We start from the raw sequence: 23,972 nt of genomic DNA, 5'->3' as shown, positions 1-23,972 counted from the left end.
CCACCCACTTGAGTTTTATCAACCTGGCCCGGCGCAACGCGCCGGGTAAAAGACTAGTTCATTAATAATAACAAAGGAATGCATTTATATGTTACAAACGATGAGACGAGTGAATAAATAATTATTATAATTTGTTAAAGAAATTGGAATTTTAAGAATGTTTTCAGTATGATCGGTTTTGTCTTTCAAAAGGGGATGACGGTGCAGCTTGTTGTCCGTTTACCTGCATCTCTATTGTAATTGAATCTTTTTAGTGAAAATTTTTAACTAAAAAAAATTAGAATTGAATTTTTTCAAAAGGAATTTGAATCTATAAAAACATTTCCCAGTTTTAGAGTGCGTTTGTTTAATAGTTTTTTTTTCTAATTTAAGAAATTGAAAATTTATCACCTTCATCGGTACCAGATACGTACCGACATTGTTACTGCATACCTAGCACCAGAATCTATCGACATGTACCGACACCGAAGCGAATCCAGCTCCCCGCAACCCCAACCAACCACCACCTAACTTACCCTTATGACCATAGAACGTATGAGTGAAGGAATGCATTGGTGTCGGATCACATCGGTGCAAGAAACAACACTGGACCGTATAGGAAATGGACTACCATGTCATTGTTGGGAGGAGGGGGGGGGGGGGGGGGGTGGGGTTAAGGGTGAGGTGTCGGAAATTTCGTTTACTTTGAGTGAAACTTTCTAATTCATTTGACAACCAAACAAATTAAAAATGAAACTGAATTTCCAATTTCATTTAGTACCTGTGGAAATTCACATCGTTTACTTTTTTCTAAAACTAAATGCAACCTCCATTAATTCTGCAAACCAAACCAAATGCAAAATTAGTGTAAAAAGAATAATGATGCAAACGTTTTTATGATGAACTTCTATAACATTTAACAATCAACGCATAAACGTAAACAACTGTAACAATCATTTAGCTTATTGCGTCCAAACAAATTTATTATACAATAACTTACACCTTATATATTCAAAATTACAACTATTTTTATATGGTGTGGTCCTTAAAATGAATATATGTTCTTTGTCGAAATTTTAAAGAATAGCAAATTACAAAATGTCATTACGTTTTGTTGGTAGATGATTACGGGTTTATTCATTAAGAATCCAAAACTACTCTCAAATCATATTTCTAAAAATGTCACTCGTATAGTAACAAAAGTCAAAGATGTAAAGCATCTCTTTCCACACCCAATTAGTGTGAATTGAACCTCCATGGAGTTAGGTGAATAGTGTTGTGTGTGTGTGGGTGGATTTCGAGATTGTCTATTTTACAAAGAGTTTCGAGTTTTCTCTCAAAGTCCATTTAATTCCTTAAATGACCACCACAATTTACCCGAGCCCAGTAAAAGACAACCCCTGGCGAGTATTTCCGTCGGTCTTTTAGGCAGTGGTGAAGTTTGGGCGAGAACGCACGCGGAGATGGGGTAGACTCAAAATGTATTTTAAAAAAGTCATAAACAAGGGAGGTCGGGCTCAAATGTTAGTCAAAACGCGTAAATTTACACTACGTACAAAAATTTCGGGCAAAAAACAATTAAATTTACACTATCGCGTAAAAAGATTTGAGTGAGAGAGGGGGGGAGATCTTGGCCCTCACTAAGCTTCGCCAATGAACTTAGGAGAAAACGCGTGGCACCAAATTGTAAGGGACGAATAGTTTAAACTTTAAAGAACAAAATGTAAGAGGCGAGTATATCTGAAAGGAAAATTAGTAGGGATGGCTATTTTTACTTAGAAAACTTTTTTGCTTTTATTAATATTATATTATTATAATTAATTTTACTTATAATTAGTTTTTCTTTTATTACTTCTTTTTTTATAATACACCGTTGACATTTGTTTTATTTTTGTGTTGACATAAACTTTATTCAAAATCGAGTGGATCAAAAAAAACTTCGATATAAATTAGACCCGCTCGGTTTTGAATATACATAAAAAATGCATGTCTCAACGGTGTAGTTGAAATTTCGTAAAACTTTAAATCTTAAATATTTTAAGAGTTATAAAAGAAAAACTAGTTATGAGTAAATTTAAATATTCAGAAAAGAAAAAAAGGTTATATAAAAAAACCCGCCCCACTATTTTTTCCCTAAGATAGTCGCCCATTACATTTTGTTATACAAAATATTCGTCACAACAATTTTCTTAGCCTAAAATACTTGTCCCAGTCAGTTTTAGTGTCACGTGTCATTATTTTATAAACTATTTATTAACTCTTAACAATCTAGGCTTGACAATTGTTTTATGATGAACATTTAAGAAATATAATGTAAAGTGGAGACAAAACTTAAAACTCTCTTTTTAAAATAGACATTTTCGGAATTTTCCTTTAATTCAGGTTGGAAGATAATGTCTAAATGTGACCTGATGGTGGTTTGAGACTCGGCATTCGGAGATGTTGAAGGTCAAAGGACATCGTGGTGCGGAAATGAGGCTGCCTGTGGAGGCCAACCTACAAGTCTATAACCTTAACTTGGGGTTAATGAATCCTATAGGCCGTTGGAACATTTTATTTAATAATGTATTATTTGTATGGGAACATTACTGAGATTTGACCTACTTTGGAAAGAGATTCTACCTTTGTCCCTCAAATTATGTGTTTTAGATGCTAACACATTGTTGACCATGTGTTTTGATACCTAACTCATCTTTAACGATGTGTTAGGAATCAACCTTTCCATAAGTGACCGGAACATCTCCAACAACGTCTTCAGAATTAATGGAGATAGTGTTGGTTAATCGGTTGGTTAAACTGGTCACATGGGTCATGGTTCAACAGTGGAGGTCAAGTTGCGTTGGATAGAGTCAACCTGGAATAGTGGGATTTACCCACGTTTAAATCTGTTGCTTTATGTTATTTGTTTCATGGTTTGTTAAAATAGTTGGGCAAATGGTTGTTTGTTAGAGCAAATTTTTAATTCAAAAAAGTTTATTAGAACAGCTAAAACTTTTCGATTCACCAACCGATTGTTGGACGTAATTTCGGACTTCAAGTCACAAGTAGGCGAACTTGAAGGACCCATAAAGACAAGTTGGTCATAGTTGGTAATGCTTCTTAATTACGTTGTTTCTTAATAGGTGATACCTTGACCAGTAAGTTATGTTAATTTATATCGAGTCATGGTTAAACATCTAGAGACACACATGAGTTGTAACCAAGTTAGGTTTCATCTAGATGTAACCGAGTTAAGGTTCGTCAAGATTCAAACCGAGTTAAGGTTTGAGAGTTTGTAATCAGTTTTTTAATTTAGATCTTCCGATTAATATAAACAAGAGTTATTCATTTAGTTTGTGTTTGTTTATCGATCGAGACTTGACTGATGAGTAAACGACTAATGAATTAAACGGGTGACAATACAGTTCAAATTTATATCAAAATACGAGCAAGTCGAATTAATTACTCAAAACACACAGAGTCACTCACAGATAACATGACCATCATCTACCTTCACCAATGATATCATGAAGAGCCAGCCCAGAAGCATTACTAGATGACAGTGGCGAAACCGTTGATTGACTAGTACTTGGCACTGAATCAGTACCTGAAGATGGAGCCATACTTTTAAAGGTTGTAGCATCTGTGAAATTAAAACCAGTCAAGTACTCGGGCCGAGTAATAACACCACTTGCTTCTATGTCTCCTGAAATCATAGCCACCACACGTGACATTGATGGTCGTTGCGTTGGTGACGTTTGTGTGCATAAAAGAGCCACTCTTATTACACGTTTTACTTCGATCTCATCAAAGTCCGATGACAATTCTTCATCGACCATCTCAAGTTCCTTATTAGCCTCATGCAGGTTCCATGCCTAGGATTATTATCATAAGTATTTAAAAATAAAAATTAAAAATTTAAAGATACAATCATAATGAAGAAGCATACATATTACATACCCATTCAAGAAGATATACTTTCTCATCTTCCAAAGTTGAATCGGAATTAGGTCGTCCGCTTATTATCTCCAGAGCTACAACTCCAAAGCCAAACACATCGGCCTTTTCTGTAAGGTGTCCACGCATTGCATACTCTGGTGCCAGATATCCACTACATCATAGTCAATCATTAATTCCTTATTATTACTAATATCACAAACTCAATAACATTAAATAATAGATGTTCATCTTACATAGTGCCGGCAACACGAGTACTCATGTGTGTTTTCTTGTCATCATAAAGTTTAGCCAAACCAAAATCTGAGATCTTGGGGTTAAGGTCAGAATCAAGTAACACATTGCTTGCTTTAACGTCTCGGTGTACAACACGTACGCGAGATTCTTCATGTAGATATGAAAGACCACGTGCTATCCCAAGGCAAATTTCAAAACGTCGGGCCCAACTAAGCATCATCATCATCATCGTACTCAGTATATCCCACCAATAGCAATGCTATGGTAGGGTCTGAGGAGGGTAAGATGTAGACAGCCTTACCTCTATCCCATAGGGATAGAGAGGCTGCTTCCGGTGAGACCCCCGGCTCGATAGTAGTTTTGCATCAAGCCTTGGACATAAGGCACATAGCACTCAATCATCGGGACACCGGCTGATCGGTGCATGTGCCCTTGTCTTTCGGCTATCAACGCCACCACATGATGCCTGATTAACCTTCCGCCACTTTTAACGTTATTTTCACGAGATTAGTAAAATAACGTCAAAATTAGTGCAATTTTACTTTTGCCCACCCGAGGGTTCACACATATATACATTATATGTGCGCACCGCAAGCAGGGCGTCGGGCCCAACTAAGCGATAACTTTTTTTCTCCTGCATATATGATTTCATGCCTTTAGAGTTTAGACCCTACATTTGTATTTATCAAGTTTTTAATGAGATATTTCTGACCAAATAATGCTTGATCAAGACTGTTGTTCTCAAGATACTCATAAACAAGAAGTCGTTTTTCTCCATCGATGCAGCATCCGTATAGTTTCACAAGGTTACGATGCTGAACCGCAGATATTGTTGCAATTTCAGCAATAAACTGACTCTTGCCCTGATGGGAAGCTATGGAGAGTTGTTTAACAGCTATTACTCTTCCATCCTCAAGGGTTCCCTGTTACAACCCAAAAGTTTTCGAGTGGTAAGTTTGCTTCAAATATTGGTTTTTAATCAACATTATTAGATACCTTGTAAACAGGTCCAAAGCCTCCTTCACCAAGCTTATTTGCAGGACTAAAATCATCGGTTGCATTTTTCAGGTCACCATAAGCAAAGGTATATGGTTTAGCGTCAATTCCTAAAAACTCTGCAACATAAAATGAGCACGGTTGATCAAGAATAAAAAACAGTAAGCACTTTTAATATTTGGAATAATATGAAGATCCAGAAAGGACACCTTCATAAGGGTTAGGTGTATCCTGCTTTTTCCTCCGCTTACGAAAAATATACAATGCTAATAATGACAGAAAGCTTACAACTACAATAGGAACCACAATGCCTACAATTAAACCGGTTCTATTTTTCTTTGTGGAAGGTGGTGTGTTGCTCACGGTGGGAGTGAAGTCTATACAAACATAGTAATAAGTAAAAGGTAGCGGTTGTCAAGTAACTAGATTAAAGAACGGATTTTACTTGGGGTGGCGCTTATTGCTGAGATAAGAGGTCCAAAAGTCCCTTGGGTAGGTACACAGCAAGTCCCTTTTCCGGTCCATAAAAAAATGTATATCAAGATAGTTAATTGAAACCTGAACTATCACTTGCCTTGAAACAGGACGTAAGGAGGCCCCCTTGCTTCCCTTTTTATATCAAAATCTTCAAACACACGGTTTCCCTGCAGATAAATGTCAAAGACGCGCCTTCCGGTACTTTTCCAAGTGGGACCGTCTTCAATCTCTAGTTCCGCAAACTGGAGGGTGACAGTGTAGTTACCGTTTTCAAGTCCTAAACCATAGTATCTTAGTGAACCAGCGGAGAGGCGTGCTGTCTGAAAAAGCTCTGAATCTAAAGTGTTTGTGAACTGTCGTGAACTGAAGACTGTATATTTTGGATTGTCCCTTTGACCAACATTGCTGACTCCCCACCGCCTTTCAGAAGTCACAAAATATGTTGATGCTCCAAGAGTTTCATTTCCTTGCTCATGAAGTATTCGCTCAGAGGATGTGATTGGTGGACCACCACAATTGATCCCAAAGTTACTATCTGTAAACCAACATTTATAGAAATATTGGACACACGGTTTATATATATATATATATATATATATATATATATATAAAGATGAATTAGAAACTTTATGTTCTTGCTTACATCTTGGGGACCCAGGATCACAAGGGAAATTCCTTTGCAAACAATTCAAACCCGAAGGTAACCCACTGGAGACAACACATTGCATTTCAAAGATTTATAGAAATAATAGGCGCATTTAATTACAAAAAAGTACAATTACCTGTTTGTTGAACTTTCTAATGTGAAGTTGTTCACAACTAGGTTACTGTAAATACAGACATGAAAAAGACACGATATAAGCTCCACACATAGTAGTTCGCTGTTATGCTTTGTCACTTTTTAATAAGAAGTTAATTAAAGTATAACTGAAAATAATGAACATACAGTTGTAGGTTCGCCTCATTCACCCATGAAGGAAGTGTCCCAGATAGTTCATTGTATGACACATCACTACATGAAGAATAATATACGCAAATTTATGGGAAAAAACAAAATAATTATTTACCCTTAATTAACTAGAAGCCTGTTAAAAAACCTGTATCATTTCTATAACACGCAGAATTTACTTACATATTACGAAGAGTTGCGCTCTTTACACCGGGAAGGGTACCATTTAAGCTATTGTTTCCAAGAAACCTGAGAGTTATGGCATGTAAGTTTATAGTTTGTATTCAAAATTCTATTTTTAATAGGAGAATAAGTGTGTCCAATATTACAAGAAAGAGAGTTGACTCAAATTGAACAAATCTCTTGGAATTTGCCCAGTCAACATGTTGAAACTCAAATCCCTGAAAAGAAAACACCTAAGTTAGTAGATGATATGAGGCCAAATAATAATAACATTTGTTAATACTTATATATTCATGCGAAACGTATAGATACTTTACTCACAGTCGTGACAAGTTTTGATGTTCTCCTATGACAGATGGAATAGATCCAGAAATTCTATTATTTCTCAAACTTCTGCAAGACATTATACATGCATATCGTTATAAATTATCTTCGGAATTTTAAAAGGTAGACTTGAGAAAGATCAACATAAGTTCTCACAGAACAGTTAAGGACTTCAAATCCGTGATAAAATCCAGAGTTCCATTAGATAAACCGCTTATCCTTCTGTAACATTACGAAACCGCTTTTAATTACAAGATCAAAACATGTTTAAAAAGTAATAAAAGTCTTACAGTTCCTGCAAAGAGGTCAGTCTAGAAAATGAAGGCGGTATTGAACCTTCAAAAGAGTTCCCCTCAAACCTCCTATATAAACAGCAACCATGTAAGTAATCATGTAGCTCGATTTCATACTCGTACACCTTGAATATGTCCTAACGGAGAAAAACTTACAATGTTTGTAACTGCCTCCAGTTCCCTATAAAGTCGGGTATACTCCCTGTGAACGCATTGTCAGAAGCCCATCTGTCACCCCGAAAAAGTAAACTTCCGTAAACAAATATGCAAATCATACACTCATCAGTAAACTTACAACTGTTCTTACACTGTGACCAAACTTGTTAAATTAGCAAATGTAGAAGGAATTTCACCACCAACTCCAGCGCTATCAATGTAACTGATAACATGAATATACTAGATGAATATCAAGATTCAACACGAGAAAACTAAAAACTAAGAAACTTAATATTTAAAATGTCGTTACAGCTGTTGTAATCTTCGCAAGTTTCCAAGTTCGGATGGCAGGGAACCATTAAAACTATTAGTGCCAAATGCCCTGCAACATAAAAGGTTACTTTAAGTCTTTAACCAGTAAGCAATTTGTTGCATGATTGTAACATAAAGTAGAGAAAAGAAATATATACAGAGATCTAAGGTCAGTAAGCCGCCCTAGCTCTGGTGGAACCTCGCCTGATAATGCATTGATGCCAATAGTCCTAAAGCAAATTCGAATTAATTAATAACAAATTTCATATGTCGAAAATGATCATAGAGTTTAAAGTATCTATCGGCTTACATCCATTGCATCCGAGTTAAATTTCCAACGGAAGGTGACAAAGGGCCTGTCAAGTAGTTTTACGCCAAATTTCTGTAATAGTTGAAATTATTACACTGTTACAACTTACAAGCTTAAATCATAACTAATGAACTCAAAGTACATACAGGTTAGTAAGGTAAACTAAAGTCCATAGTCCTTCTGGAATTGGGCCCACAGCGTCCAATGCGTAAACTTTTCTGATAGATGATGCAATGAATAAGTTTTGTATAAGTAAGAATTCTTTTTTTTGTAAATGTGACAGTCTTATATAAGGGATGAAATATAAACACTAGCTTGCTTACAGTCGAGTGATGTGGCAAGTAGCATTGGGGAAAGTACAATCGCATTTGATGGCGGGATTGTAGGCGTTGGAATCGAAGTCGGTGGAGTTGATGGCAGCGCCGCTGCATGGTTCTCCGCTTATGTTCCACCCCGTCTGCGTTACCGAGCTTTCTGGTATTCCCCACCCCCTGAACAATTCATTTATGACTCGCACTGCAAAAATATCCATTCGAATCAAAATCATGTTCCTATTTGGTAGGATCAAACACTCACTAAACTTGCACACTCGTTTCAAGAGATCAAACAACCTATTCTGTTAAACCTTAATAATAAAGTTGACTTCATATATAAACATGTTTAAAAAACATAACTAACTAAACTAAACTAGAGGGAGAAAAACAAACCTTCAGCTGGATGAGTGGTGTTTTGTGGTTGAGCTATGGTATTGGTAATCAACCAGCACAACCATAATGCCACCCTTAATTTGATTCTGCATCCGCCACCGACACCCATCGTTATAATTTCCACTGTAAAATATCAACTTTAATTAACTTAGTAGTATTTCAAATATATTCATAAATGGGTGGATAGCAGCCACTGTTTTGTCATGCACTTGCAACTTGCTAGTGGGGTTGGCCCATCGATCTCCAACGCCGATCCTTCCATTTCTCTTTTTATTATTTCCACCATTAAATTAATTGGTTTTCTACATTTTATATGTTTTGACTATTGACTTTTGATCAAGCATGTTCTACGAAAATAACAGCATAGTATTATATATCATAAGTATATTCAAACATAGTGAATGCATGGGTGTAGTGGTGGATCTAAGAATTTTTTCTGGTGGGTTTACTGTTCGGGTCGTTTTGACGGTTCATTTTCACAAAAATAACTTACATAATTGTAATATATAGGGATTGTAATATATAGGGTTGTTCCATGTTCTGTAATCTGTATATTTGATGTGTGGAGAAAGTAGGGGAAAAGAAAAAAAATGCGCTGAAAGCATAAATCGAACCCGGGTTCTAAGATTAGAAAGCATGTATGTTTACCACTAGAGCAAAGTTCCACTTAGCATATGGGTTCACTAAAAAAATATATGTGGGTTCACTCTCATGTTTTATATATACAGGCGTTTGATATAAAATTCAAAACTCGGTGGGTTCCCGTAAACCCGGTCTCACCTACATAGATTCGCCCCTGCATGGGTATATGCCATAAGACGTGTTAGCCTGTTAGGTTGTTAGCCTCTTGTTTGTTTGTTTTTTTTAATATTATATTAATATAACTAATTTTACTTATATTTGTTTTTTATAACTTTTAATATATAAGGTTTTATATTATTTCGAATATACCGATAAAACATGCTTATTTTTATCTATATGCTAGCATAAATTTTATTTAAAACCGTGTGGGGTCAAATTTTATGAACATTTCGATATTAATTTGACACGGCTAAGGTTTAAGTAGTTCATGTCGGTTCGTAGATAAATATAAGCATGTCTCATTAGTATATTTGAAATAACATAAAACTTTATATATTAAAAGTTATAAGAAAAACAAATATAAGTAGAATTAGTTATATAATATAACATTAAAAAGAAAACAAATAAGAGGCTAACACTAGGGGTGAGCATGGTTCTGTTCGGTTATCGGGTGAAACCGAAACCGAAGCTATTGGTTATTTTAGAATACCAACCGATCGGTTTTCGGTTATTAGGTTATTCGGTTTTCGGTTATTTTCGGTTTCGGTTATTTTCGTTTTTTTATTGTGAGTATACATTACCTAAAAAAAAGAATTCAAAAAAATTGAGTACCTCATATATATTGAAATCAAAATACAAAAATAAGCACGTGTTAGGTGGAACGAAACAAATACAAAGTTGTTTGAGTAGTAGAGTTTAAAATTCAACAAAGTTTTTAATAAAAAAAACATTAAAAGTTTGGTCCGAATCTTCATTCATTATCTTATTCATCTTCAAAGTTTAGACCTAATCTTCAATATCTCATCTTCATAATTTTCAACATCGTCAATGGTAGATTCTTTTGGTGTTTTGTTTTCGGTCATAATATTTTAAAAAACACGTAGAAAACATAGGTTCGATTAATTGGTTCGGTTTTTTTAAAATGGATAACCGAACCTAAACCCAAAAATTGGTATTTCGAAAAACTAAAAAAATTAACCGTCGGTTAATGCATCGGTTCGGTTTTTTCGGTTATTCGGTTAATTCGGTTAGCTCACCCCTAACTAACACGTCTTTGACTATGTGTTTTAGATGATAACACGTCATTGATCATGTGTTTGGATACCTAACTCGTTTTTGACGATGTGTTAAGAAGTCTAACGCATCGTTGACGACATGTTAGAAATCTAAGGCATCTTTGACAACGTGTAAACACGTCGTCAAAGATGCATTAGACTTTCTAACACATCGTTAAAGATGAGTTAGAGAGAGATATTTTTGAAATTTTAAAATTTATGGGACAAAAGTGGAATATCTTTCCAAAACATGTCCAATTTGGAAATTTTCCTATTTTGTATTAAATGTTACAATGCAAAGTTAGAATGTTAATGAGGAGTAAATGGTATAACTACTTTTTTCAAGGCCAACAACGTGCCTATTTCAAAAAATTTATCACATTTTAAAGACGAGATTTTACATTTATTAATTAATAAAAAGCAACATTAAATCCAGCTAAATCACTAATGAGAGTCAAACAAGCCAGTTAAAATTTGACATCCAGATGTTGCTTAAAGATCGTGACAAAACGAGTTCAAAGATCATTGGCCCAACCTTCCTCTTCATCTAGCGTTGTGTGCACAACGTTGGGTGAAATTTTGAAGTTCGAAAACGCCGGAAGGGGGAGGGGGTAGTCCCGACGTTTTGGGCCAAAAATCTCCTTTACGTTTGGTCTTACAGTTTACTTTACTTTACTTTAGCTTCTTGACTAAGGTGGACTCAACAATAACACATATATGCCTAACCATATCCATCTCTTTACTCTCCCTAAGAAAAATTCAGTCTACCACAAAATATCCAACCACCATCCTCCATCGATTGGTTAAAATAACTATTTTAGCAACTCCGATAATTGGTTGTTGCCTTGTTGGTTACAACTCGGGAGGTAGTGTTGCTAATAACGAATCCAAGTCATTTAATTAATTTTTCGTAAAAGGATTTGGATTGAATTGGACTATATCAAGTGAATTGGATTTTGTAACGCATTTGGACAACACAATAGTGAAGGAAACGAAACCCATCACTTTGCCACAGACTACCGATTGCCATTCACATAAACAAACATCAAGGACGTGGACAACTCACAATTGCGCATTGTCAAAGGCAAACGATATGTTTAAGATATGGAGTTAGCACAAGCAAATATCATAATCTGACATATTGACGTCTTTCACAACACTCAACTCAACACACGTGTTGGTCATATCAACTTCTATATAATTCTAGATCTTCAAAATGAGATTGAATTTTTGAAGTAGCGAGAATAAATGGGTCCACATACAAAACCATGGTGTCTCCGATTAATATCTGTATGCCTTATGCAGTATTTAATTTCAAACGTCGAAGGTGTAGTGACACCAATTCACATAACAACATATGATATAATCCATTTTCCTTTAAATGGTCAAAATTTGACCATCCAACGAAATTGAAAAAAGTTAAAAAAAAAAAAAAAAAAAACAGGTGGCTTTGTTGTGAAGATGTAAATATGCTACACTTCTGTTAAGAAACTTTTATTTGAACATGTTTCTTTTTTTTTTTTACCAAATTTACACCATAGTGTGAAACGTGTCCATCGTAGTAATATGTCCTGCTGACTCCAACTCGTGACTCGGTGGCATTCGTGAGAACAGAACATAATATTGAGTTCACGCCTTCTGTATCCCAACCCCTTAATCAATCATAATTTTGGTGAGTGATAATAATAATAACAATATTATTATTAATTACGGCTTGATTGATTCATAATCATAATATTAGATCCGTTAGGTATTCGATTAATTACGAAGTATAATCGATCTTGCTTGATCGCCCAATCAATTATCCATTCAGAATTGTTTTAACTTTAGAGCCGATGGTCTCTCTGGAAGCCACCTCTTTATTCCTTTGGATAGAGGTACGGTGTGCCTACATCACCCTACTTATAGCTTTGCTGTCGGTGGGATTTTACTGGGCATGATTGATTGATATGAATGAAGATCTCCAATTGTGCTTTACATTATCATCTTGATTTCCGTTCATTTCAATTTGTTTTTAATTTGGAGTGATTATTTGGTTACTGATGGTAGCTGCTGGATGTGATGTTTAATGTTATAAGTGACGCATTGTTTGGGTTTGGGTACATGTTTGTTTTAATTGACTTAGGGTAGGGTTTAGGAGTGCTGATTTGGATTGAGAAATTGAAATAAGTGTCTGTTTGGAAATTTAAAATTTGTGATTTGGATAGGTTTTGGCACATGTAGACAAGCGTAATCCCGATCGTAGCTACTGATAGGTTTTTGCACATATGTTAGGCCACATATGATGAACTTTTGAATTGAACGGCGACAACAGAATTACTGAATGATTGATTTAGGTCACGTGTGGTTTGGTATGGGGATCACTATGGGCATGGATTTTTATCATCTTTCTCCTTAGTTTGATTTTTTTAAACCTTTGTTTCATGGGTTTTTCTAAACACCGCCCCTTTATACAGTTACTATTATACACTTCGGTCGTCATTTATTTATTCACTCCAAAACCTTAAAAACAAACACACCCTTGGTATTTGATGGGGCCTGGATATCATGAGGCACAATTTGTATTGTTGACTTGTAGTAAATATCCAAGTATGCAGCTGCTGTACCTTGTTTTTTCCTGTTATTGTATTTTTTTTATTGCTAACATATGAAGTGTGAATTGACGTATATAGAGACGTTGAAAATGAAAGGCTTTGTTTTACACAGGAACCATATGTCATTTTAGTGTGCAAATATACGGTGAAGTCGGTAGAGTAGATACAGGGGTCACAGACTTAAATATATCACAGTTTTTAGATAGTACAAGATAATGTCAGAGGGGGGAGGTGACATTGATGTGAATTCAGAAAACCAATTTGGAGATGTTGTACAACAAAATGAAAACTTGAACTCGAACCCTCAAACTAGTGGAGATCTAAATGAGGATAATATTTCATCTGATGCTACTCAAGATCAGCTTATGCAAATGGTGGTAGAGCTCAGATTTCAGAATGAGTATTTGAAGTCTAGTCTCCAAGAGTTGAAGACTGCACACATAGATTCAGCTGATTCTATCCAACAGACAAAAGCAATTGACCAAAATGGAACACACGAAGATTTAAAAGAGTTGCATGAAAAAATAGAGTCTTTAAATAGAGAACTTGCAATAGAAAAGCAAACACGTGGTGCTGCAGAGGCAGCTCTTGAGCATCTTCGGGAAGAATATACAGAGGCAGATGCTAAAGCCCAAGAGCTTGCTGCTAAACTAGCTGAAGGTAATATTAAATTTCAATTTATCTTTTGACTATTGCTATTGTTTTTTCTATAAGTATAACCGTGCTTTATGTTGCTGGTTGTGATTAATTTAAGATCTTACTTTAAATGCATACTATGTTTTATGGACACAGCTCAGAAGAATCTGGAACAACAAGTTAAAGAGCGTGATGAGAAAAACTCTGAGCTTGATGCTAAGTTGAACAGGCTTCACAAGAGAGCAAAACAACGTATCCAAGAGGTTCAAAAGGTAATCTTATTTGTGGGCCCTTTGTAACCATTTTTTATATGCGTTGTATTACATTAGCATTCAGATATGTCTTTAGTTAAAACATAATACCATACCTTATATCAGCTGGTTATCATAGAACATAATATTTCTCTCTCTCACCGACAGCATTGTTTAAAAAGATAATAACATTGTTTTTCATCTTTTATATTTTATTTAACATTACGTAAGACACATCCTTATTTAACGTCACTATAAGTTTGCAGCCTATTAATAAAGAAGATCTAGTAAACAATATCAGGATGCTGCAAAAAGTTATGTGAGAAAGTTAAATGCTTTCAGACAACTAAGGCTTGAAGTAATAAGATGACAACTATATAACCAAATTCTGTTTTCCTTTTATGTTTTGTAATGCAGTAAGGGGTATTTAAACTATTCAGTTTGTGTTTTATTCTGACTGGTCATTGGACATAACCGTTTACAGGAGAAAGATGACCTCGAGGCTAAGTACCGTGAAGTCAATGAAAAGTCAGAGCAAGCTTCTTCACAGTTGGCAGGATTGCAGCAAGAGCTTGATCGCACACGCCAACATGCTAATGAGGCACTGAAAGCAATTGATACAGAGAGACAACAATTAAGAAGTGCAAACAATAGGTGCTTGAAGTTTACCATTTGTGGTTTCATGTTTTCAAAAATTAAAAAAGTTCTTAACTTTTCATTTATGCATTTATGGTTATTTATATTCTCCGGAATTGCATATAGAATTTGGATGGCTAACTATGCCAAATTTGTAGAAATTAGCTAAATGCTGTAATCTATGCTCTTGTGTTAAAAGGCCATGATTATTATTTCTTACTATATATGAACTTAATACTTTTGCAATCGTCACTTCATCATTAATTTTATTGTGTTATTTTTTTTTGACCCTGTTATCTCACTCTCGTTTAGACTTCGGGACAATCTTGAAGAGTTGCGCCGTTCTTTGGAGCCCAAAGAGAATGCTATTGAGGCATTGCAACAGTCGCTACAAGAAAAGGAGCAGGTATTGAAATGTTTCAACTAGTTTTACTTATAATAGTAAAAAGATTACTTGTGACTGTGCAATATTTTGTTGTTTTTCTTGAATTCATTTGTCTTTTTATTCTAAGTGGTAGTTGATTAGATCATTAGATAATTATCCTGGTAGAATCTCTTACTTTGACACTAATATTAAAAAAAAAATAAGGATTTAATGGCAAGAGTTATATAATTAAAATATTGCCAGATGCTAGACAACATGCGAGGGCAACTGCAAGCTGCAGAAGAGAAGAGACTAGCCTCATTGGCTGAACTTTCTTCAAAACATCAACAGGTAAGTTATATGTTACTCATTGATGGTGACAAATATGAGCTGTAAGTTTGTATGCGTTATACCTTGATCACAATGTTAGCTAATTTAACATGCCTTTTGTACTTTTCAGCAAATAGCAAATCTGGAAGCTCAACTTGCTGACTCAGCAGCAGACAGAACCAAAGCAACAGAAACAATATCTTCTCTGCAGGTAAATAAGCATTTATAGATACTTACATAAATACGTTAAAGTTTTATTTTGAAAGCTGACATGCCTTCTTTCTCTTCTTTTAGAAACTTGTTGCGGAAAAAGAGTCAAAACTGGCAGAGATGGATGCAGCATCAACTGGCGAAGCAGCTAGACTTAAAGCTGCCATGGAAACTATTAAAGGAGAAATTATTCACCTGAAAAATGAGCATGTATGAAGTGTACACTTCACAAATTTTATGTTATTGGTAGCATAGTTTATCTACTATTTAGGTTATGTAATGCATTTTCTTAATAATATTTTAGGAGAATGAAAAGGAAAAATGGGAAGCTGCTTCTCAGGCACTCAACAAAAAGCTGGAGATTGCTGAGGATAAGTGTATACGTGCTGAAATTGAAGCTGCCAAAATGAAAAGTATATATTAATTTACCTCTTTGTTTGACTTTCTATTTGATATTTATTATATTATTGACCTAATGATGGAATTCTGCAGGTCAAATGGAGCTAGAAATTTCTTTGCAAAGTCAACGGTCAAACACAAAAGAGGCCGAATTAATGGCTGCCAAAGAGGAGGTACATACTATTAAAGTGTTGATATATATGTCTTGTTTGTATCAACACGTTTTAAAATTTAAATTATATCTTTATTTATGCAGATCAAGCGTCTAGAAAGTGAGTTCGCTTCCTATAAGGCTCGTGCTCATGCACTTCTTCAGAAAAAGGATGCTGAGCTGGCGTCTGCTAAAGATAATGAACAAGTTAAAGCTCTCGAAGAAGCACTAAAGGTTTATATGTTTTTCAGTGCACATTTTGGCCTTTTGTGTGATGGCAGCAGTGTGGCACACGTATTTATTTACTCACATATACCATCTTATTCTTTTAGGAAGCTGAGAATGAAATACTGATAATAACTGCTGAGAAAGACAAAGCTCTACAAGATCTTGAGATTGCTTTAAGCCGTCACGACAAAGAACTTAGTACAAGGTAGATTGCTACTTGCTTTCAAGATTATTAATTTCATGTTTTTTGGTTTCTGTTAATCGTGTCGTGCATAATGGTTATGTTTGTTTATTTAGAGATGAAGCTCTTAGCCTTGTTGAGCAACAAGTGAAGAACCTGGAAATGAAGCTCTCTTCAGCACTTTCTAGCCATCAATCTGAGAAAGAATCTTGGGAAAAGAATCTTCAAAATGTGGAAGAAACTTGGCAGTGTAAGCTATATCATCTTAATACTACAATTTTTTTTTAAATTATATTAAGTTTATATTGATAAGGAAATTAACTATTCCACAGTGAGATTACAGGTACTAAAATCTGAACTTGAAGAACAAAAATCATCACCTAGTGAAACTCTGCAAAAAGAAGTACAAGATCTCCAAGCACGATATAAAAAGTTAAAGGTGGTGTTTCTATTTCTAATTTGTATGTTGTGACTAATATCAAATTACTCTCTTGTAAATTTCTATCACTATATTATACAGGAAGAACATGATTCATTTCGTGATCTTGCTGATAAGTTAATTGAAGAGAAGGACAATGAGATTACAAGGCTTATAGACAACAATAAGAATCTTCAGCGTTCATTATCATCAAAACCACCGGTATCTCCATTGTTTTAGTTTTAATTTTGCTATTTTTTATTTGTCGTGCTATTAATTTGTTTTTTAATTTCTAGGCAAATAACAATGAAAATAGCCAAAATATGGATACATCAAACTCACACACCTCTGTTGCAGAACAACAGATATTGGTATAGTATATACTGATATGAAAATACTTTTTGTTTTTCAAGCTCCAAGTACATCATGATTATATGATATTTGGATTTCAGATTTTGGCTAGACAACAAGCTCAAAGGGAGGAAGAGCTAGCTCAATCACAAAGACATATTCTTGCACTTCAAGTATGTTTTAGACTTTCAGTTTTATATTTTTAGTCATTTGTCAAATTTTGTAAGGTAGATTCTTATATACTTTATTCCAGGAAGAACTTGAAGAGCTTGAACATGAAAATCGTCTTCACGCCCAGCAGGTATTTATTTTAGAAACAATATTACTGTATGCGCCCGATTGACTCATATTCGTTTTAGTTAAAACGGTTATACTCGTAAGTTCTAACTTTCAATATCTATTGTTTTGTACCAACACACAGGAAGCTATGTTGAAGGAGGAGCTTAGAAATATGGAAAGATCAAAGAAGAGGGAAGGAGTGGATATGACATACCTTAAAAATGTCATAGTAAAGCTTCTTGAGACAGGTATTTTTAACCTCAGTAAAAGTTTAATTTGGTTACAGTTTTACAGGATCTTATCATTTTACCTAAACACTGTAAATTAATCTTTCCCGTTGAACGAACTTTTGTGTGAATAGGTGAAGTTGGTGCTCTACTACCAGTTATTGCAATGCTCCTTCAATTCAGTCCTGATGAGGTAAGCATTTGAATACATTCAGGCTACTATCGACCCATTTAATCCATTTGGCTCATTTCATTTTTAAACAAAGTTCAAGAAATAGTGCAAACTCGTAGGTTTTCTTAAACCACTTTGAATCGATTCTGAAATCGATAACATATTGCAAAAGTTATTTGTGATCTAGCGTTAAAGCAACTACGCGATATCTAATTTTAGTTTTGTGGCATTCAAATGCAGATGCAAAAGTGTCAAAACGCTTATCGCAATTTTGCTGATGTTCCACCAACTCCAGGAGGTGGTGAGGCACCAAGTACTGGACTCTCGCTCTTTTCGCGGTTTTCCTTCACCTAGCAAGTCTGATGATTCTTGTATTCTTTTTGTAACAATTAACTTTTTAATGAGATAAAAGTGCCATTATGAGAGAGGAAATTATATACAACGTATATGCAGACTGCAGTCTTGAATTTTTGTATCTTGAGTTTATCATAGGAAGTGGTGTATAAAAGTTTGATACATTTTTAGCCTTTTTTCTTCCTTTTTCATTCTTATGTATAAGTATTGTCATCATTATGTTCAAGTATTCATTAATTGTATGGCTTTTCACTGGTTTTTCTCTTCATAAGCGTACAATAGAAATGCTGCTCATATTTCAGTTTGTATTAATTCGCGAGTCTTTGTAGTAATTTATTCCCACTTAATGAAAACTTTAACAAAGCAGTAGTTGAATAATAAATATGATTTGATAGCTCAACAAGTCATGTCCTCTACATTCTACAAGGGACTTTTTAATTTTTAAAAACAAAGTACAAGTGTACAACTACATATAGCAGCTGGAAGTAGGTTATAAGATCAAGAATTACAATGTTATATAATAAGCTCGTTTACCATGCAGAGTGACTAGTTGTGTGTTTTTCAGACATGTTATCTACTTGGGTAAACCTTTTTTTCCCTACATGATTGTTCAAGATAAGCATATCCAACGCTATACATATTTTAAATACATTCGTTCTTTCTTATCAGTATTTCGACTATTAAATGTACTATACGAGCATCAAACCATAGGATCAAGATTTTGAGTTTATATAGCACAAAAGTAACCATAAGAACTCAAAAGCAACTTCTATAAACTTCAATATACTGAACATATGGCTCACAAATGTCAGTAAATATTCGAGCCAGTATCTTATTAAACTAAATCCCGACTCATTCATGTGCAATCATAATCACTCGATATACTTCGACTCGATCAACCTTGATTCAAGACCAAATAAAAATTACACTTGGTTGCAGCTTTAGTACCCAAATCCCTCTTTATCAATAAAATAGCCATTGGTTGATGTTCTTCGCACATATTCATCAGGATCTTTAGCACAACTGCATACCCCAATTGTCGCCAAAGTCTTAGTCATGTCAGCAAAAATGCACTTATGGTATGCCGGGAAATGATGCAAGCTATTAAGTAAACATTAAATAACTTCTATTTATTTCAATACTAAACTATAGCTTGAAGCACCCTAAATGGTTAAACAAAATCCTCGCCATTAGATCTTCCATCATGACCCACGGCCACATGTTCAAAAAAGTCTTTGCTTGCATCTGCCACAAACACACAAAGAATCAATAATATAATCAAAAGTAACAATAAAAAGTTACCAAACCAGATTGTTTCATACCATGTTTCATTGTTAGAGATGGAAATTCCTCTTTCACATAACCAATCACCTTAGCCGGTATTCCTGCAGCCATACTTTAAACAAAAAACACAAACTATCAGAACACGTTTTAAAAGAAACAAAAATAATTCATACGCGACATATATCATGTCACACCTATGTTGAGGAACATCCTTAAGAACAAGAGAACCCGAAGCTATCATTGCGCCTTCACCAATTTTAATATTCCCAAGGACCGTCACACTAGCTCCAATTAATGCACCTTCACCAACTTTAGGATGCCGGTCCCCAGTTTCTTTCCCACTGCCTCCCAAAGTTACACCCTGTATAAAAAACAATATTTACACTAGTAAATATTTACTAAAAAGACAATATTATTACAGAAATAATCTAGCTTTATACTGTAGTTACCTGCATTAGTGAAACTCTATCTCCAATAACAGCAGTTTCTCCTATAACCAATCCCGTTCCATGATCCAATAATATCCCCTCCCCGATTTTAGCAGCTGCGTTCATAAGAGAAACAGCTATTAATAAAATCCATAAAAAAAACTACTATTTATGTTGAGGAAATCATTTTCTAAATAATACCTGGATGTATATCAACTCCAAACACCTAGACAGAAGTAGAATTATGTAAATAAGAAGTAACTTGCATATATTATATAAATTATAAAAAGGTACCATAATAATATAAAATTCAAAACTTGATGTTACCTCACTAACTCGACTTTGAAGTGCAAGAGCTAACACCTTGCGTCCTTGATTCCACAATGCATGTGCTACTCGATGTGTTTGTAAAGAACGGTAACCCTAAAAAAGTATCATGAACTCAATACATGACATTTAATTTATCACGTCACCTTAAAGAAGGTTCCAGAAGCTAACGGCAAAGGAAAACAAATTAATACCTTCAGGTATAAAAGAGCAGAGCAATAAGACAAGCATGAAGGATCTCTTTCTTTAAAAGCCTGTTGAAGGAAGTTAGTTGAACAATAAATTAGTAAACAACATAAAAGGATATTGAATGCATGCTAAAGACATTTCACATTACTACCTGTAGATCCATGCGTGATGCTCGTTTGATGCCTCGGTTTTGAACCAACACATCACAAAATATATCCATTAACTGAGTTTCTAACAAAGTATTATTTTGGAGCCGGTTAGCAATAATAAATCCTAATGCGCGTTCTAAACAGTCATGTGACAGTACACTGGCGTATAAGAAGCTGCTTAAAATCGGTTCATTCTCCGCCTGAAATTTAACATCAAATAACCAACTTTAGAAATAAAACTACCACCAATTTGTAATATTTTCACATTCCAAAACTAATCATCTCAAAAATGGATCATGTTAACATATATCTTCACACAAAAAAATACCACCTTTACAAGAAATAGTACAATTTCAGGTTTCAACAGTAAGATTGCATAAAGCATCAATCCTGTTAACAGATTTAAATAATTGAAAAAACCCTTTTAAATAATAAGTCTTTTAAGCTTTTTTATGGTAAAGTAGGGTTGTTAATGGGCCAAGTGAACATCAAATAATTAGAGACTAATTCAACAAGTTGACTAGCACATAATTTCCTTTTTGGGAAAACCATCCAATAATATAAACAACAGACACACATACAATTATTATTATTATTATTATTATTATTATTATTATTATTATTATTATTATTATTATTATTATTATTATTATTGTTCCATAAGTAAATTTTAAAATTTACTGAATTTAATTTAGGAATTGGTGTTTGGTGAAGTTTAATTACCCAATTAATTATCTCAGCCTTGGCCTCTAACCTAACAGCCTCCCAAATCGAATCCCCCAAAACCGAACCCGAATTACCACCCGGGTCGGATCTTGGGGACAACCCGCCTCGTGCGTAAACCGGAAAGATTCTCTCGACCTTGTGCCGCATCACCATAATCGATGTATAGGTTGCATTAGGGTTCGAATCGTTAGTTTCGGGTCGGGTTTGTTCGTCCAGTTCTTCAAGAACCGTACGGATGGTGGGCATTTCAGATAGCGGACCCAAACAAGCCGCCATTGATGAGGTCTAGGGTTTGAATTAGAGGTGGAGATTGCAAGCAAGCAGTTGTTCTAGTGCAGATACATCAATGGTATGGTATGGTATGGTATGGTATTGATATATAATAAATAATAATGATAATAATGATGATTGTTGTACAACATCATATAAAGACATCGTTATCATATTGTCTGGTGGCTTTTAGCGGTTCACTTCAGGGATGTACATCCATCCATATTGCACACCCTTACAAAAGCTTTTTACTTATTTTATTATTATTATTATTATTATTATTATCTTTTTGTATTTTTCTTCGTAATCTTAAATTTTAGATTGTTTTATTCGTAAATGAAGATTTCTTATACATTTTACTAGAATTCACGGAATGAGTATTACCACAACTAGATTACCTTTAAACGTATCATACATCTAACTAAATTAAAAATCAATCTCCTAAAATATTTGATATCAAAATCTTATAAATATAGATATACTAAAAGTTAATATTAATATCTGATATTTAAAAACAATATCATTTTTAATTAAGAAAAAATTTATAGTAAAAATAAAAAGGTCATGCGTCAGTTATAACATCTCATTTATTTGTTAAACATTTTTCATCATCAAACTCTAAGTATATTATGAACTTTCTAACAATAAATAAAATTAAAAATATTTAAGTATTAAAAACAAATAATATAAAACCAAACCTTGTAATACGGAGGATAACAGCTAGTTAATATATTATTTACTTGAGTGAACCTATGTCTACAATTTTATTTCTTTAAACGACCAACAAACATAATTGCCTAGAAACTTTTGTACGAGGTGATCCAATGGTAAAAGATTACCGTTAGCTGGCCCAACCTAGTCGTACGGAGCTCTTAAACGCCTCCAAGTTATCTCCAGTCCGGGGAAACCCACCCGCCCGAAGATCCACTGGTGGTAAAACCCGGACGCCTCATGATCGAACTGGAGGATCTCAATCTTCCTTTATTGAGTCACCCATGTCTCTCTAAATTATTGTCATACGAAGCTTTTAAACGCCTCCAAGTTATCTCCAGTTATGGGGAAAAACCACCCGCTCGAAGATCCACTGGTGGTAAAACCCGGACGCCTCATGATCGAACTGGAGGATCTCAATCTTCCTTTATTGAGCCACCCATGTCTCTCTAAATTATTGTCATACAGAGCTTTTAAACGCCTCCAAGTTATCTCCAGTTATGGGGAAAAACCACCCGCCCGAAGATCCACTGGTGGTAAAACCCGGACGCCTCATGATCAAGCTGGAGGATCTCAGTCTTCCGTTATTGAGCCACCCATGTCTCTCTAAAATATTGTTAGTGAAGTTTGAACTTGGATCTACATTGAAAAAGCCAAGTTTCTTAACACTACACCAAATTAGAGAAAAGGACTACAAAGATTTTTTTTAATCATTTTTATTATAATGGTAATACATAGTAATTTTGGGATAATTTTTGTTTTATAATCATTTCTAATATTTTTCATACCTAAACCGATTATCGTAACATTTTATAACTAATATTTTTTAATATTTCTAATATTTTATAAATATTTTATCAACTGAATGTGGTTTTTTAAGGAAATCTTTTAATATTTGAAGGTCTGATAATCAAGCGTTTTAAAAGAAAACAGTTGATAAAAGCTCCATTTGATCAGTTATGTAACATGTTCCCGACATGTTCATTCAGTTCTAAGATGATAAAAATTAGTTATAATTACCACAAATATTTTTTGCTAAAATTAGTAAAGTATATTATTATTATTATTATTATTATTATTATACTCAATAAATATATATAGTGTTTGTACATGTATACCAAGTTAGTGTCATTTCAATCTTGACTTGGTGTGCGTTATTTTCTGTTATGGATTTTAGGCATGGTAAGTAGATCGGTATGTGTCATCATAAAAAAGAAGCTAGTATATTTAAAAAATAGTTTATATTTCTAAATCTCTTTTTATCTTGTATTTTGTTGCTAAAATAAAATAATAGCACTTGCCATTAAATAAATGCTACTTCATATTTAATAGTATATTTTTTATTCTAAATTATTGTCAGAATAAGTATATATAGATATTTTGTACCAACTC

The 23,972-nt window shown here is 34.3% G+C and overlaps 3 protein-coding genes and 1 pseudogene across 4 annotated transcripts; 1 reads left to right on the top strand and 3 right to left on the bottom strand.

Annotated features, from left to right (window-relative positions):
• Positions 1-3,341: 3,341 nt before the first annotated feature.
• On the bottom strand, positions 3,342-8,194 carry LOC143530403 (putative LRR receptor-like serine/threonine-protein kinase At1g56140; annotated as a pseudogene). Its single transcript, XR_013134845.1, has 20 exons — positions 8,153-8,194; positions 8,001-8,072; positions 7,841-7,912; positions 7,682-7,753; positions 7,531-7,602; positions 7,372-7,443; positions 7,238-7,303; positions 7,079-7,150; positions 6,904-6,975; positions 6,758-6,823; positions 6,572-6,637; positions 6,408-6,452; positions 6,269-6,333; positions 5,594-6,160; positions 5,358-5,525; positions 5,149-5,267; positions 4,853-5,075; positions 4,152-4,371; positions 3,919-4,069; positions 3,342-3,833 (listed from the first exon to the last, which is right to left on the bottom strand). The product of XR_013134845.1 is annotated as a putative LRR receptor-like serine/threonine-protein kinase At1g56140 (transcript).
• LOC143530402 (putative LRR receptor-like serine/threonine-protein kinase At1g56130) lies at positions 8,154-9,087 on the bottom strand. The gene is made up of 4 exons (XM_077025948.1): positions 8,860-9,087; positions 8,476-8,668; positions 8,299-8,370; positions 8,154-8,224 (listed from the first exon to the last, which is right to left on the bottom strand). The coding sequence occupies exons 1-4, from the start codon at positions 8,966-8,968 to the stop codon at positions 8,212-8,214; spliced, it is 387 nt and encodes a 128-aa protein (XP_076882063.1). The 5' UTR covers positions 8,969-9,087; the 3' UTR covers positions 8,154-8,211.
• A 4,146-nt stretch (positions 9,088-13,233) lies between these two features.
• LOC143530401 (protein GRIP-like) lies at positions 13,234-18,665 on the top strand. Its single transcript, XM_077025947.1, has 20 exons — positions 13,234-13,969; positions 14,102-14,217; positions 14,681-14,850; positions 15,145-15,238; positions 15,461-15,547; positions 15,657-15,737; positions 15,821-15,946; positions 16,041-16,149; positions 16,229-16,308; positions 16,392-16,520; positions 16,619-16,719; positions 16,812-16,945; positions 17,028-17,134; positions 17,216-17,335; positions 17,410-17,484; positions 17,566-17,637; positions 17,718-17,765; positions 17,886-17,991; positions 18,105-18,163; positions 18,383-18,665. Exons 1-20 carry the CDS (start codon positions 13,525-13,527, stop codon positions 18,494-18,496), a joined length of 2,373 nt encoding a protein of 790 aa, XP_076882062.1. The 5' UTR covers positions 13,234-13,524; the 3' UTR covers positions 18,497-18,665.
• A 552-nt stretch (positions 18,666-19,217) lies between these two features.
• Positions 19,218-21,961, bottom strand: LOC143530404 (serine acetyltransferase 2-like). The gene is made up of 9 exons (XM_077025949.1): positions 21,597-21,961; positions 20,876-21,073; positions 20,730-20,789; positions 20,536-20,631; positions 20,410-20,434; positions 20,230-20,324; positions 19,975-20,141; positions 19,819-19,892; positions 19,218-19,741 (listed from the first exon to the last, which is right to left on the bottom strand). Exons 1-9 carry the CDS (start codon positions 21,873-21,875, stop codon positions 19,668-19,670), a joined length of 1,068 nt encoding a protein of 355 aa, XP_076882064.1. The 5' UTR covers positions 21,876-21,961; the 3' UTR covers positions 19,218-19,667.
• Positions 21,962-23,972: the final 2,011 nt, after the last annotated feature.

This window comes from Bidens hawaiensis, unplaced genomic scaffold (genome assembly GCF_021521415.1).
Source record: "Bidens hawaiensis isolate Kalapana, Puna unplaced genomic scaffold, B.hawaiensis_p1.1 tig00008945_1, whole genome shotgun sequence".
Classification (NCBI taxonomy): Eukaryota; Viridiplantae; Streptophyta; class Magnoliopsida; order Asterales; family Asteraceae; genus Bidens; species Bidens hawaiensis.
The sequence above is the reverse complement of the archived record's forward strand: the minus strand, read 5'-3'. Positions and strand labels throughout refer to the sequence as shown.